General features: G+C 37.8%; 2 protein-coding genes across 2 annotated transcripts; one reads left to right on the top strand and one right to left on the bottom strand.

Annotated features, from left to right (window-relative positions):
• Nucleotides 1-187: 187 nt before the first annotated feature.
• Nucleotides 188-6,960, top strand: LOC138872498 (protein DETOXIFICATION 14-like). The gene is made up of 3 exons (XM_070150647.1): nt 188-234; nt 6,583-6,639; nt 6,717-6,960. The coding sequence occupies exons 1-3, from the start codon at nt 188-190 to the stop codon at nt 6,958-6,960; spliced, it is 348 nt and encodes a 115-aa protein (XP_070006748.1).
• Nucleotides 6,961-8,456: 1,496 nt separating this feature from the next.
• Nucleotides 8,457-10,508, bottom strand: LOC104237361 (uncharacterized). Its single transcript, XM_009791497.2, has one exon. It carries the CDS (start codon nt 10,491-10,493, stop codon nt 8,790-8,792), a length of 1,704 nt encoding a protein of 567 aa, XP_009789799.1. The 5' UTR covers nt 10,494-10,508; the 3' UTR covers nt 8,457-8,789.
• Nucleotides 10,509-21,595: the final 11,087 nt, after the last annotated feature.

The raw sequence follows: 21,595 nt of genomic DNA, 5'->3' as shown, positions 1-21,595 counted from the left end.
TACATATTATTGAGGTATTAGCACCTTAAGAAAGAGAACTTCTTTGGTCATCTCTTCCTTCTCTCGTTTGTTCATCTAGTGAGCATGGCTTAAGATTGTTGTCAAATCGTTCAGGTGGGACCAGAAGAGGAAGGAATTGACCAATACTGCCTGACTAGTACGGTGATGCTGACCTTGACTACAGACAATGAGTCATCAGGCTCGTTTAATTTGTCTGGATCAATTAGAAGACAGGTATTTAATGGATGGTATTGCAGTTTTCTTTGTGTAAATAAAAGATTTTTATTACCAATTGCATTCTGTACTAGTAAAAGAAACCGCAGATTGACATCTCCACAACTGCAGCGAGAAACTACCTAATATAACACCAAGCACTACCAAAACAACTGAGCTACCAGAACTACATTATCCAGCGTCAAAATTTAACTTGTCAAGTCTCTTGGTTAGCCTGCTCCTCATGGATCGTCTGTAAAAAAACTTCCTGAATGATTCTCCTGAAAATTGTTATTGGGTCTGTTTGCTTATCTTGAAATACTCTTAGGTTCCTCTCAATTCAAATATGATACGAACAAGCAGCCAGTGTCATTCTGTATACTGCTGCAGTTAAGCTTCATCCTCTAGCATGATCTTAAGCCCATCTAACTCCTCAGGCCATAACATAGCCGCTCTGCTAATTCCCTGCCAATGTAATAGTTTGTTCTATACTTGTGCAGAAAAATCTCACTGAAAGAATGAATAAGCTATGCTTTCCATTTGTGTTGTACACAGTGGGCACTCTTGCTCAGTAATAACACCCCAGTGCATCAAGCTATCCTTTGTAGCCATTCTTCCATAAGCTGCTAGTCTAAGAATAAAAATTCACTTGGCAGATCCAAGGTTATTGCGGACTAGCTTTCTCCATTGGACTTCACGGAATTTTCCTCTCATACGCACATACATCTTTTTGACTGAAAAGTCTGTCATATTTCTGAGGTCTGCTATTGCAGTTATATAATGCGTTGCTTGTTAACGCTGTACAAAAGTCCAGAGGATAAGGGTTCTGAAAATCCTTCATCCATCTCTTGAGTAAAAAAGACAGATGCAACACTAGGACTACCAAAGGGGGCCATTCTAATATCACTCTCGCCCAAACACGTTTAACTTCAGAAGTTATCTGAATACCATATCCAATTTGGTCCAAAAATGTTGCAGCATATTTCCCTTCATTCCTTGTAGAGGAAGAAGGATGGATATGCTTGATTATCTCATTTGAGCGATGCGACAATAGAAAAAAAGAAAAGAAAATGAGAATTCCTTAAATTGGTTATGGGCAATATACAAGAGGAATCCTTATATAGGTATTTAAACTGCTAGAAATAAGGTAAGCAATTGTCCTATAATTAAATGTAGAATTCCCTACCATGTAATATTCTATTACTTAAATTTTATGAATCTACAATGTGTATATTTGCACCTATAATACATTCTTCTAGATATTCCACATGTACATATATTTCTTGTTCTCTCTTTTCTACAATTAATATCACCTTGACACCTTATCCTTGTCACATGCTCTCACATTGTATGCGGTCAAAATCGTATGTCTCCGATCTTTAGGCTCGAGGGGTCGTCTAAAGCCCGAGTTCAAGTAAGTTCGAGTTCGAGCTCGAGGGACCAGATCCGAACTCGAAGACAGAGTGCGATGTCCAAAGACTGAAGCACGATCTATACCGAGGTCGAGTATGCTCGATGATCGGGTCCAACCCTACACCACAATAGAGTGGCAAGAGCGGTTGATGCAGCTTTTACCCGAGAAGGTCGGGATCAAATCCACATGGAGCTAATATAATGTTTGGAGTTGGATTCCTATCTAATCTAGCAATGTGTAGTGCTCTTGATTGCACTTCCAATCATTTTTTTGTATGTTTTCTATTTCTAATTTTACACTAATGATGCCCAAAATTAAGCTAAGTAGATATTTTTGTAGGGTTTTCTAAATGGGTAAAGAGGCACTAGGGAAGTGACTTACTCCTAAGTGAGTATCTAACGAGATCTAGAACTTAGGGCAATAATGTTATAGTTGGGATCGTGATATAGCCAATGCACGAAGCTACACACTCTACACCTCTCGGTAATAAGAGTGACCTTGCCCTAATTGGCTTTCTCAAGCCCAATTAGGTGTTCAGTTTGTGCAAGCAATATTAGCTCAAGTCGGCTATTACTATCGCTAGGTTTAACCCTTTAATTGGGGCTATCAATCTCTTGAATACACCCCAATTCCTTGTTGACCTGAAATTCCTAGACTTAGTCTCTCTTTCTCAAGAAGAGCCTAAGTCAAAAAGGCACAAATTAGTATTTGCAACCTCTAATGCAACATAGAAATCATAAATCAGGCCAAATATCAATCACCCATAAACATCTAAGCTCTAAAATAAGAGACTCATTAAATACCCACACTAAGGTTGAGCCACAACCCTAGCTCATGGGTTTAGCTACTCATAATTGAAGAAGAAATCATAGATTGAGATGAAGAATAACCCATAAAATGTAATTATAAGATAAGAATCTACGTTTAATTGCTAAGCAATTATACTCCAATTGACTCCTTCAAAACTTCACTCATCTATTTAAACAATTAATTCATTACTTTTTTTTCATAAATTCTCTCTACAAAATCACATCTCTTTTTTTTTAATCAATAAGAACCTCTGTCTTCACAAGGTAGTGTGGTTAGGACATTTTATCATCCAGATCATTCTTTAATAATCTTAATAATCAAGCAATAAGTGTGGTTAGGACATTTTATCATCCAAATCATTCTTTAATAATCTTAATAATCAAGCAATAAAAGCAGATAAATAAAACACAGAAACCAATAAATTACAGTTTGTCCAAAATTAGTTCAAGCCAATTTTAGTTAATAAAAGCGACCATGCTAGAACCACGGGACTCGGGAAGCCTTACACCTTCTCCTCGGTCAACAGAATACCTTACCCAAACTTGTTTTCGCAGACCGATATAAAAGAGTCAAATCTTCCTTTGAATAAGGATTCAAATAAAAGGTAACTTGGAACACCCAAAAATCAATTCCAAGTGGTGACTCTGTAAACAAAATAATCTCTATTTCAAAATTGTCACTTTAATTGGAAAAACTCTTTAACCCACAAATCCATACACATATTCTTTTGGGGGGTAAAAAGAGGTGTGACAATATTCACAACTATAAAGGTATTCCAACTCCTCTTCCTTCGTATGTTCTTCTCACTATAGTTGACTGTGTGAGTATTTTTTTTTTCTTTTTTCTTTTTTTCCTTCTAAACAATGTAAGTACTTTTTACTATTGTTAGCGTCCTTGTTCTTTCTAGAGTATAAATGCACCGAGTCATATATTATTAGTAATATTGCTTGGTGTGCATTAAGAATATTTTCTTCCTAAAATTAAAATTTCATATTTTGTGGTAAGTTTACAATATGATAGTCAAATTTGAATAACTTAGGGTCTATTTGGAAAGTCGCCATGTAATTGGAATTGGTGTAATTACTAGAGTAGTAATTACTAGAGTAGTAATTACACAGCCTAGTAATTACACAGTTGTGTAATTACGATGACATGTTTGTTTGTCATAGTGTAATTACAAGTTTATTGTTTGGTTGCACAATCGTAATTACACAATTAGATTAAATTTTAAATGAAGTATTTATCAAAACTTAAAGTTAATATAATAAGTATATGCATATAAATTTTTATAAGCATAAATGACTATATTTGGTATTTAAGATGTATATTTTTTCGCGAATATACATTAATTAGTAAGCATATATTTATAACTAATATTGTAAAAATAATTTTTATATATACATTTCAAATTAATAATATTTAGTTTAGATACTTACATAAACTAAAAATATACGTTTTGTAAGAACATCATGGAATTCATGTTTGATGAAATAAATTAATATTTATAAATATAATGTTATAACATTATTCAAATGTTTGACAAAACTAAACTATCAATTCTAACTAAAAAATTAACAACATGCAATGTGAGCCAATACTACTAAAAAAAATTAACAATTGGAACCATGAATATAACACAATTTAAGTTGTAGTAAGTTCCACTACAACTTAATATTAGGAAACATAATAAGTTTATAACCACATACAACAACAAAATTCCACTTTATTTTTACCTCCTATAGCAAAGGTTAACACCTTATTTATTTTAAATAAATATCATTTAAAAAAATTATATTCTATAGATACCTTTTAAGATTCATAGCAAAATATTTAATTTTGGTTACCTCCTAGCCCTAAGCCACTAAATACGCTAAACAGTTACAATATTTTCTTTCTCTCTCTACTTGATACATCCCATTCTCTTCCCCCATCCCATTAAAATTTTCGATTCTCTTCCTCTTCTATGTCTAGTTCGCTTGCGATTTTCTCCTCCATGGATATCCTCCATTGTAACAGTGCTTAAAGAGGAAGATTCTTTTTTTTTTGTGCATCACGGAATGTTTGATGCCTAACATTAAAAATCTACTTACAATTAGGGGTAAACTTGATTCTTCATCAACTTAATGTCAATTCTGGCCGCCTACGTCAAACCGGAAATAAGAAATCAAAAGAGAAAATTCATTTCAAGAGGAAAGTAATGGAAAGCTGAATTAGTAGAAGTCACCCAGCCACTGTTGTCCACATTAGAGCAAATAGGCCTGCCCTGAATGGCTGTTGACACCATGATCAATTAGTCGCATGTCTTATTCTACCACTAAAATTCCGAGCACAACGCTCTAACGCTCTGCATTGAAATTAGGGTTTGTTCTTGAACAAAGACGACAGAGTTTGAGGCTGAGCAAGTTGATTTTCTATTAATATATTTCAATGTATTTTCATGTATTTCATTGTATTCATTGTCTTTTTTTCATTGTAATTCAATGTATTTCGTTGTATTCCATGTATTTTATTGTATTCACTGTCTTTTTTTCCATTGTATTTCAATGTATCCCGTTATATTCGATGTATTTCATTGCATTCACTATCTCGCTATATGTCATGAATGTATTTATATGTTTTTTTAATTAATATAATTTATGTATTTTGATGTATTATATAATTTCTCTGAAGATTGCTATATTTTTGGTGTATTTTTCGGTTGAGAATCTTTTTTATAACTGAAAATACAAAATTTATATGTTATAATTGAGTTTGTTGAGTTATATTAGGAGTATATTATGTTAATTGATTCACTTTCCGTTTTAAAAACAGTGTAATCCCCTATTTCACGCCGTGAATACAGTCGAATACAATAATCTGTCCAGTTGTAATCCCACGTTTCACTCCATGAATACAATCGAATACAACAACTGATTAGCTGGACTTCCCTAATTCACGCCTATTTTTGCTACTGTATTCATGAATACAATATCTTAAATACATCAAATACATCTTATAACCACAGAAAAAGTATCTATAATCTGTAATATAGCAAATGGTATCTATAGATGACTAATTACTACTAAAAGATAGTGCTTTATGAAAATTTCCTTTAATTGTATCACTCATTATATGCCAAGTTTGTTAATGACTCATTATTTTTAATATTAGGAGGTATAGTTTCGAAATATAGAATAATAAAATAAATAATAAATAAAATATAAGCAATTACATGGCATCACAAGAAGTAAAGGAAGAGAATAAAAGATAAATAATGTACAAAAAAATATATTTTAAAATTTCAAAAGAAATTAAAAGGTAAAAATAAAATTAAAAACTAAAATAATAGAATAAAAAGCTAAAGAAAATAAATTAAAATAAAAAGGAAATAAACTAAAAAGCAACCTTGTAATTACACAGTGTAATTACAACCAATTCTCACCTCCCCCTTGAGAATTGGAGAGTGTAATTACACTCCTCCAATTACACCCAATTACATGCTGACCAAATAATTACCTGGTCAAACAAACATGCCAAACTGTGTAATTACACCCAAATTCATTTCTAATGTGGCTTTCCAAACAGGCTCTTATTGAAGAAGAGTATATATTCCAATTAAACTTACGTCACTAAATAATCTAAGCAAAAGAAAATTATAAATTGCACTTGAAAAACTATTACACTTATATAATATGGGTTAACCCACCGCATGAAATATGGGCGAGTTGAGACCCAACCCATTTTTGCTCAACGCATTTTTAACCCCCCAAATCCGACTCAACCCGCCCATTTGCCACCACTAATCCGTTCTATCTGTATGGTATGTTCTGAGTCTCGCTCTTGAATGATTGGTTTTGTTACTAATTTTATCCACAAGTTGCTACTTCCTCCGTTTCAAAAAGATTGTGACTTGACACAAACTTTAATATAGAAGAGAAGACTTTCGAGATATGTGATGTTAAACAAGCCATAGCATTTGTGCGGCTGTAAACTTTTGAAACTTGTGGTCTGAAACCTATCATATCATTTGTGTGACTATAAATACTTCTTATTAAGGAAACGAACTAATAAGACTAATTTTTTTTTGAAACAAACTAATAAGGAAATAGCTCCAAATTTTTTTTTCAAACAGAGGGAGTAATTTCTTGTGACATTCCATGATGCAGCCTGAACACCGTTTCTACCCTTTATGCAATTCCATTTGGTCTCTCTGGCGCGGTAAGGTCTGTCTGGGTATTTGATGCAACCTTCAACTTTCATGTGGTTTGTTCTCAAATGTTGAACTCCTGTTTACTTTCAGCACAAAAGTTTCTAACAAATTAGGAGCTGGAAATCCTCAAGGAGCTCGCGTATATGTGCTTTCTGCAATGCTCATTGCAGCCGTAGAGACAATAGTTTTAGGCATAAGTGTCTTTGCTTGTAGAAACATATTTGGCTACATTTTCAGCAACGAGAAGGAAGTCGTGGACTATTTTGCAAATATGGTTCCTCTTTTGTGTCTATTGGTCATAACTGACAGCTTGCAAGGAACTCTTTTAGGCTAGACTTTTTCCACATACAAGAAAAGGTAACAAATACCAGCGGCCGAAGCCACATTTACCAAAGGGGGTTCAACTGAATCACCTTTGCCGGGAGATTATATTATGTATATATGTGAAGTTTTTTTTCGTGTATCCGACACTAAAATTACATGACAAGTACGGGCGTATGACTAATTGTGGTCCTATGGACATTGTAGGTGTTGCTAGGGGATGTGGTTGGCAGCATATCGGATCCTATTCAATCTTGCTTCATTTTGCCTTTGTGGGATTCCTACAGCTGCTTCATTAGCTTTCTGACGTATCTTTAGGGGAAAAGGCCTATGGATCGACATTCTTTCTGGTGCTACTCTACAGGTTATTTTACTCTGTGACAACGTGCTATACAAATTGAAAAAAACAAGCTGCAATGGCAAGGGAGAGGGAGAGGTTTCATGCCGATGAAAAATCATCATAGATGGGAGGCCTATTAATGAATTGTACTTCTCCTCTGTGTTGAAGCCTAGAAGAGGTTACATAATGCTGAACTATTCTTCCACATGATAGTGCAAGTGATTTTGGATTGGCCAAGCTCCTCCCATATTTATCTGGGGAAAGCAACCTTAACCAGTTCAACTCGCTTGGGATAACGCTAACTACTGAATAGTTATGGGATCCTATTGCTGGAGATTTTCACTGGAAAAAGGCCCATTGACAAACTGCTTGAAGACAATGTGAATCTCCACTATTTCGTCAAACTGGCATTACCAGATCAAAATAATGGATATTGTTGATGGATCTGCTCTTTGTGGAGAAATAACAGAAGGGGATGCAAATAAGAATATATGTAGTGAACAAATCGATTGCTTGGTTTCTGTTTTCCAACTTGGTCTAGCATGTTCAGAAGAAACACCACAAGAGATAATATCACTGCTTGGTTTACAGGGAATTGATAATAATCAGAAACAGATCCCTAAAGTTAAAGGAATGCACTGCTAACAAGTCCCTAAAAGACAGCTCTAGAAAAGATTAGATTGAGTTGTTAATTATCAATTGACTTATTTATAGTCAAAGTCAGATATCAACTCACATATAGTTCGCTTAAGACATGTGAAAGTTGATATCTTTTTCTACCAGATGACAGAATATATCAGAATGCCTTAGTTCATCTGAATTTATTATGTCTTCACTCAGCAACAGCAATTCAAATTACTTGCTCTGAAAGACATGATATTAACCCACACAAATTTTGTGGTTAACAGAGCAATTCAGAAGGATATAACTTACCAAGTAATCAGTCTTCCAAAATGTCTTAAATCGTATGACATCAATGAAATAATAGCTCTAAGTTTGAGCATCATTCAAACCAGTCACAACTAACTTATTTCTTCTGCAAGGTACCCAAAGATTGACTGTTGGACATATAGAACGAATACGGAGAAATTATTCATCTCCATCTAGGCAAAATTTCAAATTAATTTTTTGAGATAGCTAGTGAAAAGTTTCTTGTAAATATAGAGATAAAAGCGGAAAAAGTAAACCTCCCATGTAATATATATTGTTTCCAGATGTAGCCAAAAGCAAGGACAAAATAGAAGGGATGCACATAAAATCTGACAAAACTACAACCAAAAAAGGAATCATTCAACACCTCTAAACCAGAAGTTTTTTCCTCCTCCTCTGCTCAAAACTAAAAGTCAAAGTTGCCCAAAAAATGACAATAGAGTGGCGCAAAATTCCTAAAGATTTGCCTGATCACTAACAATTCCCAAAACTAGATAAAAGGGAGAAGAAACAGTGCTAACCCGCAAAAGAAGCTATTTTCAGAAAGCCATAACATTGTCATGTTATCCTCATCATCGATAATTTGATGCAACGTTTGGCCAGTTGAGAAACTTATAACCTTGAAGAGATGGTGGCAAATAAGTCTGGGATGATGAGTTCGGATTGTCAGGAGGATAAATATAATCCTTCCCATAACCAAGATCCTTCATTAGCTTAGTTGTTGCATTCCTAAGATGAAGGGAAACCCCTTCATTTTGTCCAACTGATTCTCTTACCACTTTTTGAGCTTTCCCTATTGCTCTATAGACAGAAATAGACTTGGGAGCCAGGGCCAAATAAGCAACACACTGAGCAAGGATAACATTGCACTCGGGCATGCCGATAAAATGGCAAGCTTGGTAGCAAGCAACCGTCTGGCAAAGAGCCGATGGATCAGCTAACCCCACATCTTCACTAGCAAACCTGACCAGCCTGCGGGCTATGTAGAGAGGCTCTTCACCCCCTTCCAACATTCTCGCCAGCCAATAAATGGAAGCGTCAGCGTCACTTCCTCTCATGGATTTGTGAAGCGCACTGATAAGATTATAATGTTCATCCCCTGCTCTGTCATAAGCCAAATGCTTACACTGCATTGCTTCTTTTACATCATCCAGAGTTATAACTGCAGACTCTAACTCCCCGTTTGATCCTCTCGCCATTTGCGACCGTGCAACAGCAGTGGTAGCCGAGATTTCCAAGGCATTCAATGCCACCCTAGCATCTCCATCACAATTTTCTGAAAGAAACTCTACACACTCATCATTCACTTCAATTTTCAACATCTCACCCATAGAACAACACAGCCCCTTGTTAGAATCAGCCGCAGCACGCCTGAGGAGGGAAGCAATATGTTGGGGTTTTAAGGGATTGAGAGTCAAAACTCTGCACCTGGACAATAACGGCGTAATCAAATGAAATGATGGGTTTTCAGTAGTTGCTCCAATGAAAATAACACTGCCGTCCTCAATAACCGGCAAAAAGGAATCTTGTTGGCCCTTGTTGAACCTGTGAACTTCATCAATGAACAAAATAGTCCTCTTGTTGCTCTTCTTTTTCAGCCTTCTCGCTTCGTCAACAGCATATCTAACATCCTTAACCCCCGAAGTGACTGCCGATAAGGAGACAAACCGGTATATATTATTTTCAGAAGCAGACCAAGTGTTGACTATGGCTCGAGCAATGGATGTTTTGCCGGTACCAGGTGGACCCCACAAGAGTAGTGAAGGGAGACGACCGCAGTCAATGGCTGATCGAAGAAGGGATTTTTGCGCCAAAATATGGTCTTGACCAACAACCTCGTCTAGGGTACGAGGTCGCATTCGTTCGGACAAGGGTTCGTGAGGGGGTTTCTTTTTCTTTTCTTTTTCAGATTCTACTACTAATTTTGGACGCTTTGTTAATTGGGGTTCATAATCTTCTTCTACTTCTTCTTCTTCGTGGGTCGCCAACCCCTTAGTAGTAACAGTGGGTTTAAGGGTTGATATATACGTGGAGGTTAGGGGTTTGGATTGGAATTGAAAGAAACGATCGATTTTGGGCTGAAATGGAGGAGGGGACGAGCGTTGATCGGTAGTAGAAGAAGACAGAGATTTTGGGTTGAAATTGCAAGAATCTTTCTGGAGAATCCAGTCGGTAGCTTTGACGATATCGCCGCCGGTTGCCGTAAGAGCTTCGGCGGCTAAGTCTTGCGGAAAGCCCATGCTCAGAAGTTGCTGCTCAGCCATGGCGCTCCCCATTCCCACTAATGGACTCCGGGGAATTGTGGCGCTTTTTATGCCTTTCAATTCCCGCTTTATTGAAGCAAATGTAACGATGACGTCAGCATTCACAAGAAAATACTACTACTACCACCTTAAAAAAATGATTAACGTCAAAATTTTAAAAAAATATAGAGTAGAAGAAGAACAAGTGTAACGGCCCGGCCGGTCGTTTTATGAGTTACCGTTCCGTTTTCCCTATTTTCTGCTTCTTATTGCCTTGTTCAGCTGTATTTTGTATTATCGGGTTGGTTGGCTCGAGTTCGGAGAGGTTTTGGTAAGGTTTGAGACACTTAATCTCTTTTGAGGAAGCTTAAGTTGGAAAGGTCAACCGGATGTTGACTTATGTGATAAAGGGCTCGGATGTGAGTTCTGATGGTTCGGATAGCTTCGGGAGGTGATTTGGGACTTAGGAGCGTGATCGGAATGTATTTTGGAGGTACGAAGTAGATTTAGGCTTGAATTGGCGAAATTGGAATTTTGGTATTTTCCGGTTGATAGGTGAGATTTTGATATAGGGGTCAGAATGGAATTCCAGAAGTTGTCGTAGGTCCGTTGTGTCATTTGGGATGTATGTGCAAAATTTCAGGTCATTCGGACGTGGTTTGATAGACGTTTTGATCGAAACCGAAATTTGGAAGATTTTGGAATTCTTAGGATTGAATTCGATGCAAATTTGGTGTCTTGATGTTATTTCGAGCGTTCCGAAGATTGGAACAAGTTTGAATGATGTTATGGGATAGGTTGGCATGTTTGATTGAGGTCCCGAGGGCCTCGGGTGAGTTTCGGGTGGTTAAACGGACCATTTCAAGTTGGGGAAAGTTGTAGAAAATCTGTTGTGAGTGTTGCAGACTTTTGGCCCTCGCGTTCGTGAGTGGGCCCTCACGTTCGCGAAGGGTTAGGATGAGAGGCTAGAGATTTGGCCTTCACGTTCGCGAGGGAGGTCCCACATTCGCGAAGGGTTGAGCTCGTTGGTCATTGTGTTCGTGAGGGTGATGCGGCGTCCGCGAAGGGTTGAGTTACTGAGGCATCGCGTTCGCGAGGGGTGGTCGCGTTCGCGTAAGAGGAATTTCTGGTCAACTTAAGTTTGTGCTTCGCGAACGCGAGGCATTGACCGCGTTCGCGAAGAAGGAATTAAAATAGCTGGGCAGAATGTTTACAAGGCCTATTCCGCGATTTTTGCCTAAGTTCATCTATTTTTGGGCTATTTTGAAGCTTTTTGAAGAGGATTGAAAAGAGAATCATGGGGGAACACTTGGAGGTAGGATTTATGAACTTAATACTCAATCCTAATGTGATTTCTACCTAAATAATCATGAAATTTATAGAATTTATGCCTAAATATTGAAGAATTAGGCCTTGTAATTGGAGACCTAGAATTTTGGATTTGAAGGGCCGTTTGTGGTTGGATTTTGGTGCTTTTGATATGAATAAACTCAGGGAGTGATAAGAAGTCTATTGATGTAATTTTTATCGGATTCCGAGACGTGGACCCGGGGTTCGGATTTGGCCAATTTCGGGATTTGGGTTGTAATTTGATTTCTTTCGAGTGAGTTTTGTTCCCTTAGCATATTTTGATGGTTTTGCACTGATTTTGGTTAGATTTGGAGCATCCGGAGGTCGATTAGAGAGGCAAAGGCATCGTGGGCAAGAGTTTGGACTGGATAGAGGTGAGTAATGATTGTAAATGTTGTCATGAGAGTATGAAACCCCGAATTTCACATCGTTGTGCTATATTAAGGCGACATACACGCTAGATGACGAGCGTGGGTCGTGCACCATTGGGGATTGTGACTTAGTCCACCCCGAATGACTATTTTACCGAGTATTTGATTGAAAACTATTTGCTATCATCATATTTTGGACTGAATGCCATATTTGGGCCTCGTGACAACTATTTTGGACCCTTAGGGGATTTTTACTACTATTTCCTCACTGTTTTAACTTTATATTTGTACTCTGTCATGCTATATTCTACTGTTTTTATAAATCAACCATGTTTATACTGTTTTGACATCTTAAATGATAGTTTGAGCTGAGCATTCATATTTTACTGTGCCTGAATGGCTTTTAGAGATTTTGACAGAGTAGGGCGAAGGCCTGTGTTGTGACGTTATTATGGGATCGGGCTACGCGTCGCAGCGGTATTGATTATGATTTATGATTATGAGGCCGAGGGACTGAGTTGTACGCCACAAGGTGGCTTTATATGAGGCCGAGAGCCTATTGATTATACCACGAGATGGATTGATATTGCGCTTGGGCTGTAAGGGGCCCCTTCCGGAGTCTGTACACCCCCAGTGAGCGCGGGTACCTAGTGTGATATGTGATATAGTCCGAGGGGCTGGTGTTGTTCCATGTTATTGCCCGAGGGGCTGATTCTGTTGATATTGTGCCCCGGGGGTTGATTTTATGTGTTTATCTTTTCTCGTTGCTTTTTATTTACTTGTTTAATGGTTAAAAGGTATTTTAAAGAAGCTTATACTAAACTAAGGTGTTTTTATAAGATTTCACTATTTTATTGCATTGTATTGATTTTACACTGCCTCTTTGTAGCATTTTGCTGTGTTTTACGTATTTTTCTTATCGCTCAGTCTTCATTTATTTTTATTACTCATAGAGTTGGAGTACTCACTTTACTCCTTGCACCCTGTGTGTAGACTTAGGAGCTTCGGGTGCTGCCAGTGAGGGTTGATTGCTCCCATCAGGCTATTCGGAGTCCACTAGGTAGCTGCTCGGCGTTCGCAGGCCAGTGTTTCTCCCTCCTTTCTTATTTTATGTTTCTAGTTCTATAATAGACTGTATAAACTCTTTTAGACTCTTAGACACATGTTTAGATGGTCATGACTGGTGACACCTCGATGTCGGGCTGTGTTGGTTTCCGCAAATTGTACTAGTTCAATTTTATTTTGGGATTATTAGCATATTAATGACTTAAATTGCGTTATTATAATTGTTTAAAATGAATTGGGTGTTGTGTCAGCTGACATTGTCTTCACGAGAGGCGCCATCACGACCGGGTCTGGATTTAAAGTTGTGACAAGAAGAAACAAAAAAAAATTGTTAACTTAATAAAATATATTCCTACAGATAATAATTATTGGAATTGCAAAGTATAATAATTATAGTTACTTTTTGTTTGTATAGTATATTTATAATGTAATTCTCGCTATCATGTTGGATTGCACTTTTTTTTGGCAAGGAAGATAAATTTTTATTTAATACTAAGTAGCAAAGTTACACGGCCTGGTCCTCCCATTGGGAGCAAACGAAGGCATACCATTAGAAGTAGCATTACAACCAAAGGACGACATTATAGGGTTGCCCAGCATGGCCAAATTATTTAATACAACAGTATTAGTAGTAGTAGTTCTAATAACCGTGAGTCCTTCTTTGTCAGCACGCACAACTTCTTTAAGGTAGTCCGGTACTTCTAGATATATCTTATTATGGTAGATGTTGGCTTGCTGAACTCCATGTTGCGCCAACTCATGTGCTATGTTGTTGCCTTCCCTGAAATTGTGTAGGATGGGTGGATTCCTCAACATCTTCAGCCAGTACCTGCATTTACAAAGGAGGGCATTATAGAGTGGTGAGTAGTTTGATTTAATTAGTGAAGGTATAGAGGCAGAGTCTGTCTCGATTTGAAATTTTTTGAACTGGTGAGTTACTGCAAGTTCTAGGCCTTGGCATAGTGCCTCAAGCTCAATGTAAAGAGGAGAGGGGCTAGTAGTTGTTTTGCTGAAGCCCAGAATCCAGTCCCCATTCGAGTCTCTGAATACCCCACCTATTCCACCTAGCTCAAATCTACCCTTAAAGCCCCATCTATGTTGAGCTTTAGTTGATGTATAGTCGGGCGTTCCTATTTGGTAGCAACTGGTAATGGTCTATCAAGTTTGTTACAGCTGATATTACTGCAATGCAAATATTTCATGGCTCTCGATATAACATTATTACTATCCACTGAGTTACGAAGATTGTGGAAGGTGTTTTTATTTCTATTAAGCCATAGAAGCCAAAGAGTAAAGGAAAATAGACAATCTCACGTCAAAGAAGGGCATATTGTATGGGGTTTTTGTTTGTATAAACTATTAAGCCAGTGGATAGAAACGATGTTAACTAAGTGAATGCTCACACCTAGGGCTTCCCATAACTACTTTGCTATGGGGCACATTAGGAAAATATGAAGAGATGTTTCCTCTATGGTAGGGCATACTGGGCAGTATAAGGAAGTGGCTATTCCAATGTGATTCAAGAATGTTTTTGTAGGTAGTCTATCATGATAGCATTGCCAAAGGAAATATTTGAGCTTATTCCAAGTTTTTAATTTCTAGAGCCATTGAAAATTCTTACCATGGGTGTGGATTGCATTAGCAGTAATAAAATGGTACACAGACCTTGTGGTGAATATACCATCAGTGGTTGGTGCCTAGATTGGAGTATCAGTGTGATTCCTATTACTATTGGGTTGGATAGAGTATATTTGAGCTAGAATGTGGGGAGGAAATTCAAAAGATAGTCGTGATCGGTCCCATGTCCCATTGTGAAAAATATGAGAAATCTTGATGGTTGACTTTTGATGTGGCAAAGGACCATGGATCATGCTTCTTAGACTTTTAATGCATGGTATCCAATTTGCATGCCAAAAATCTACGTGGGAACCATCCCCAATATGTCATGCAGTAGCATCTTTACAAACGCTCCATCTTGTGAGGATATTTTTCCATATGAAAGAATGTGACGTATTAGAATATCGACCATTGTATTTGGACTGAAGTAAGGTTGCCCAGATAGTGGTGGGGTGGCTAAAGAAAAGTCAGCTGAGGCTTGTAAGAGCCACTTTATTCTTATCCATGTATTTTTGTATCCCCAGGCCCCCATCTTTTTTAGGAAATGAGACAGTGTCCCATTTTATATAATGGATCTTTTTGGATGTGAGATTGCTACCCCAAAGGAAATCTTATTGGATTTTGTCAATTTTCCGATGGGGTTTTTTGGGGCAGCATGGTGTATTGCATGATGTGATTAGGAAGAAAGTTGAGAGTGGTTTGAATAAGAGTGGTTCTCCCAGCTAATGACAGGAATTGAGTTTTCCAACTATTGAGTCTTTTATTGAGGTTGTCCAGGATAAAATTGTAGTCCTTTGGTTTAGGATTGGTACTCAGTATTGGAAAACCTAGGTATTTTCCAAAGGTGTCACTAATTTTAAGGTTTAGAACGACAAATATTAAATTATTTTGAGAAATAGAGCAGTTATTAGAGAAGAGTAGTTTTGATTTTGAATGATTTATTTGCTGCCCTAATAACTTACTGAAGTAGTCAAGACAACGTTTGATTGTAGAAGCAGACTTCTCATTGGCTGCAGCCATTAAAGTTAAATAATCCGCGAAGAATAAATGAGAAAGGGGTGGTCCCTAAGGGCTTATTTTAATAGGATCCCATAAAGTTAAATCAACTTGGTGATTGATAAGAGTAGATAATAATTCAATATAAAGGATAAATATATAAGGTGACATAGGGTCACCTTGTCTAATGCTCCTAGATGGCTTGAAGAACTCCATTTGAGATCCATTGACTAGAACAGCAATACTAGAGGTAGTAATGCAAGACATGATGAGTTTGGTGATTTTCGGAGGGAAATGGAAATAGTGGAGGGCTCTACGAATAAAAGGCCATTCCAAGTGGTCAAAATCTTTCTCCAAATCGATTTTAAGGATCATTTTGCCCTTATTACCTTTTATTTTCGTGTAGTGGTGGATAATTTCTTGAATGATAATAGCATTATCAGCCGCACATCGTCCTTTGAGAAAGCTTGATTGAAAGGGGCCTACGAGGGTAACTGAAAAGGGTTTTAGACGGTTGACAATGATTTTGGTAATAACTTTATAAGAAGTATTACAAAGTCCAATAGGCTTGAAACTTTTCAGTTCATTGGCATTATGAAATTTGGGTATCAAACAAAGGAAGGTAGTGTTAATGTGTTCAGGGATGCTATAGTTATCAAAAATAGAGTGACAGTAGTCATAGATTGTTTTTTTGACAATGTGCCAATATTTTTAGTAAAAAAAAGGATGTAATCCATCCGGACCCGGGGCTTTAAAAGGTTTGAACGAGAAAATAGCCCTAGTAATTTCATGGTTATGCAATGGTTTGTCTAATGCTGATAAATCAGCAGTACTGGATGAAACTAGGGAAGTTTGGGTGGTTAGCCAATTTTAGGATTCATGGCCTGTTTGGTAGATTGTTTGAAAATAATTAAAGGTGTGTTGGAGGATTTGGTCGGATCATTATCCAATTATTATGAGCATCCTTAAAAAAAAGAAATACGATTTTTCCTTCTCCTATTAAGGATACTTATGTGGAAAAATTTGGTACTAGCATTACCTTCACTAAGCCAATTTATACGGGAACGAAACTTCCAATAATCCTCTTCTACTTTTAAAAGAGTGATATACTCATTAGAGATGGTTTGCTCTAGAATTTTTAGGAATATACTCGTAGGATAATTTGTGGATTTTTGGATACCACTAAGTCGAGCAAGAATTGTTTTCTTTTTCCTAATAACATAACCAAAATTATTGGCAGCTCAATCTTTAACTTTATTGGTGAAAAGAGTGGTGGCATTGGTTAAGTCTTGACTATTCCAAGTATCTCTAACTATTGTAGTAAAATCAGGGTGATGGAACCAGTATGTTTCAAGTCGAAAGATACGATTAGTGTGGAGCCTAGTGCAATGAGATAGGGAAATAAGGAGGGGTGTATGGTCAAAATAAGTCTTAGGCAGATGACTAACAAAAGCATTCGGGTAATATTCAAGCCATTGTTCGTTAATAAAGCACCTATCAAGTCGTTCCAAAATTAAGTCAGGACGATTATATGTATGATTAGACCAAGTATACTTAGCCCCCTTAAAACCAAGGTCCATAAACTGACAGTAATTAATACACGATTGAAATCTAGATGCTCTATTACGATTTATAGGTCTCCCCCCCCCATTTGTCTTGTTGACTCACGACCTCATTGAAGTCCCCACCTAGGAACTACATGCCCTTGTAATTGTTAGCAATATTTTCCAGATTTAACCATAACTGGGACCTAATATGAACATGAGTGCTAGCATAAACAATACTAAACAACCAAGGATGGTGATTAGGAAGTACGCGGATCATTGCATGGACTTCCTGACAATCAAGAAGAATATGACTAAGTTGAACATGGGAGTCATGCCAAAGTATAGCAATACCACCCGACTGGCCTTGACCTGGAATCTTCACCATGTCAGAAAATTGGAAATCATCTCGAGTTCCAATGTGATTGGTCATACGAGTTTCCAGGAGAGCAACTAGGGAAGGGTTGTGGGTATTTAGTAGGTCCCTAAAGTGACGCTTAAATTCATAATTATTTCCACCCCTGATATTCCAAATTACAAAATTAGGAAGTCTACTCATTGAGGGATCGGAAGGGGGGGGATGTTGTAGAACACTGCCCTTCACTGATGCGCTTAGTATTACTGTGAAATTTCCTATTGCCTTGTTTAGTGGAGGTCTGATATCGAGGGAGCATTTGTACAGTTCCTGTGGGCACTTACACACAAACTTCTTGTCTTCCAGTGCTTGGAACAGCATGATCTTGATTGCGTGCAGGTTTGAAATTTCTGTGGACGATGTTATGTTCAGCGGTGGGATGAGTTGTTCTTGTTCCACTATTCCTTCCTCTTCTTGTACGGGTACATTGTGATGGGGATGAGGTTGGGTTTGGTGAATATCCATCGGTGGTGGAAAGTGTTGAGGCACAGGTTGTCATGCATGGATCAAAGGAGGATTGTTTTGATCTTGTGGAGCAAAGAAAGGGAGCTGGTAAAAGAGTTGCATATTCTGCAATGGGTTGTAGTGGTGTGGAAGATTCCAATGAGCTTGCATGTTGTGAAGTAGAGCAGGTGCCAATGTTGGGGCTATTGGGTTGAGAACATTCATCACCCAAAGGTGGTTGATGTAGTTTGACATGGCTAGCCTCATGCCCTCTGAAATTAGCTGGGCTAGTATCTGAGGGTTCTGGAGGACAAATAGAACCTCCTGGTTCTGGATGTTCTGTGTGAAGAAGGCAGCTTGTCCCTGAAGGCCTTGTTCCAACCATGTCATTGGTTGGTGATCCTGGGGTAGTGTATTCGTGACATAGATTGGAAGATTTGGATTTGATACTTGGTTGTCCATTCTGGATAGTATGGATGGACGATGGTGGGGGGATAACTGATTTAGTGGTATTCTCCTTCTTGTGAATGATTGTGGTAGATTCATTTTTAAGAGTGGAAGATGTAGAGGCAATAGGAGTTTGGGGCTCGTGAAGCAATGATTGATCAGGTAATATAGGGTTTGTAGTTTGCATGATTTGTGTAGTTGCTTCCAATTCTAGGTTATCTCGTATTGGGGAATTGGTTTGCATGGCCACGTGGCCATGGTTGTGTGACAAGTAGATAATCGGTGTATTAGGGGCATTATGGGAAATCAGAGGCGTTCCAAGTAGGTGTTTAGGGAATGGGCCGTTGTTTTATTTGTAGTGGTATTGCATGCAACTGCATTGCCACGTGGACTAACAATTTGGGGGGGGGGGGGAATGGAGGGGTTTTGTGTGGGAGAAGAGTGAGGATTATCAGCGGATTGGCTAGGGGAGATATCATCCAAATCCATGTTAGCTGATTCTTCTTACTTAGTTAAATCATTACTATTAGCCAGCAATGATGAGAATTTATTCGAGGTTTGGATAGGAATGATAGGGGTAGCATTAGGATTATATTGTTCTGTAGTAGAGAGGCTTAGATCCTCTAAATTTTGTTGCTCAGAATTAAATGGATGTTTAGGCTTGAAAGCTAATTTTTGAGTATTTAGGAACTTACCTGATATTGCATCAAAAATATTGACACAGATACCTGTTTGATTGCCCGTGTTTCTGATCCTTGGAGGAGTGATAGTGTTTCGTTTATGTTTATGGACTTTTAGGAATGACACTGTTTGCCACTGCTCCTCATTGGATTGCCCCTTAGCTGTTGAGGTAGATGCTATCTCCCAAGGTCCCATTTGAGTCTACTTTACTATCTTTGTGCTAGGGTAGATGCATGAGGGTGCTGTCTGCTGTAGATGGGTGCCAATTTGAATTGCAATTTGGACAGGTTGATCTAATGGGACCTGCACATATAGTCTCGCATACCTCCCTCTAATTGTTGAGCTAGTACAAGTATCTATACGCAATAGCTTCCCAATTAAGTTACCAATTTTTTCAAGCACTATCGCATCGTAGAACTCAGTAGGTAATTGAGGAAGATGAACCCAGACAACTGAGTATAATTCCTTGGTTTGACTAGCTACAAAATTTGGTTCCCATCTTCTGACGGAGAGGTAATGACCATTGATGAATCATGGGGCTTGTTGTAGAGCCTTTGCGATGTTTTCTTCTTTTGTAAATTTAACTACATAAAAATCTGATCCCAGGTCAATTAATGGAAATGTTTTGTTTGGTTTCCAAAGGTCTTGGATCCTTTTCTTTAGGTATTGATGGACCACTCTTTTACCAAGGAGTTTGATTATGAGAGAGAATTGCCATGGTGAGTACATGCGCTGCCTATCTTCATCTGATAGGGAGATATGACTGAATTGTGGGGACAACGATTCATAGTCGGAATCCTCCCTCATTGGCTCAACATAGTCAAGTAAGGTGACGTTGGAGTTAGTAGGTGTATTTATTATAGTTTCATGGGAGAGTAATTTCTCCTTAAATGAGGGATTGTTGGGAATATTGGAGTTGGAAATTGTTGGTGATGATGGATGATCAGTAGCTTGATCAGGTGGTTTTGGAGGAATGGGTTATGTGATGAGTTTGTTTCTGGGTTCATTCCTTGCTAAACAATAGAAGATAGGGTTGTAGGTTAATAGAGAGAAGTTAGAGTTTCTCTCTCTGGATTGCACATTTATAATTACACAATTTAATATTTTTTATTTTTAATAAAAGATAATTATAAAAATCAATGTATTTGAGGTCAAATCTATCAAATAAATAATTCGGGTTTCTTCAAAATGAAGCACATGTTCAGCGTGACGAGTATGGAGATGACAAAGTAATGGTGCGGGCCGGCGCACATACAAAAAGAAGTTAGCTGCGGGTTTCGCTTGCCATAATATTCTAATAATGTAAGTGGTGTCATACCTCCTTTTTACCACACCTGCAAAGGGTATAAGGAGTTTTTCCAATTTAAGTGACAATCGAAACGTGATTGTTTTTATTTATTAAATTCAGAGTCGTCACTTGGGATAATTTATGGTGTTTCAAGTCACTGGTTTAAATCCCGAATCGAGGAAAAGATTGAATCTGTATTACAGTCCGCGAATACAGAAATTCGGGTAAGGAATTCTATTAACCCGGGAGAAGGTGTTAGGCATTCCAGAGTTCCGTGGTTCTAGCACGGTCGCTTTGATCATACTTGGCTTATTAAAATTGTTTAATTACTGATTTTAGAACCTATGTGCATTTACCTTTCACCGCTTTTTAATCAAGAAAATTATCTTGAAACGGGTTACGCGCACGTATACCCATTTGTTTGGCGCGTCAAAAACCATGTCACGCGAACGTGTCCACAGTTAATAATGCTTTATTAATGTTGAGAAAATTGGGCCGAAGTTGCGCATACTCCGATTTTGCTTTTAGAATCGTAATTATGTCACGCGAACGTGTACACAACCACGATAGTATTTTATTAAGATTAAGATTGTTTCGCCCAACGTTGCGCGAACGCATATGTTGGTCTTAATTCTGGAACCCGTAATCATGCCACACGGAACAGAAAAAGTTATTAAAAGGTTTTATGCCTATCAAGTTCTTTCTCAACTTATTCATTCTTAGAGTTTAGCCCAATAGACCTCTCTTTATTCCAATATCTACCAGATTAGCTCACAAAACAAACCAAATAATCACTCCAACAAGCACATCACGAGATATTGAATTTAGAAGCTCTTTGTGATCAAATTACTTTGAAACCGACTAGGAGGAATTAACAGCATATTGAGATTTGAGACCAAGAGAAGTCTGTATCGTTA

This window comes from Nicotiana sylvestris, chromosome 7, assembly GCF_000393655.2.
Source record: "Nicotiana sylvestris chromosome 7, ASM39365v2, whole genome shotgun sequence".
Classification (NCBI taxonomy): domain Eukaryota; kingdom Viridiplantae; phylum Streptophyta; class Magnoliopsida; order Solanales; family Solanaceae; genus Nicotiana; species Nicotiana sylvestris.
The sequence above is the reverse complement of the archived record's forward strand: the minus strand, read 5'-3'. Positions and strand labels throughout refer to the sequence as shown.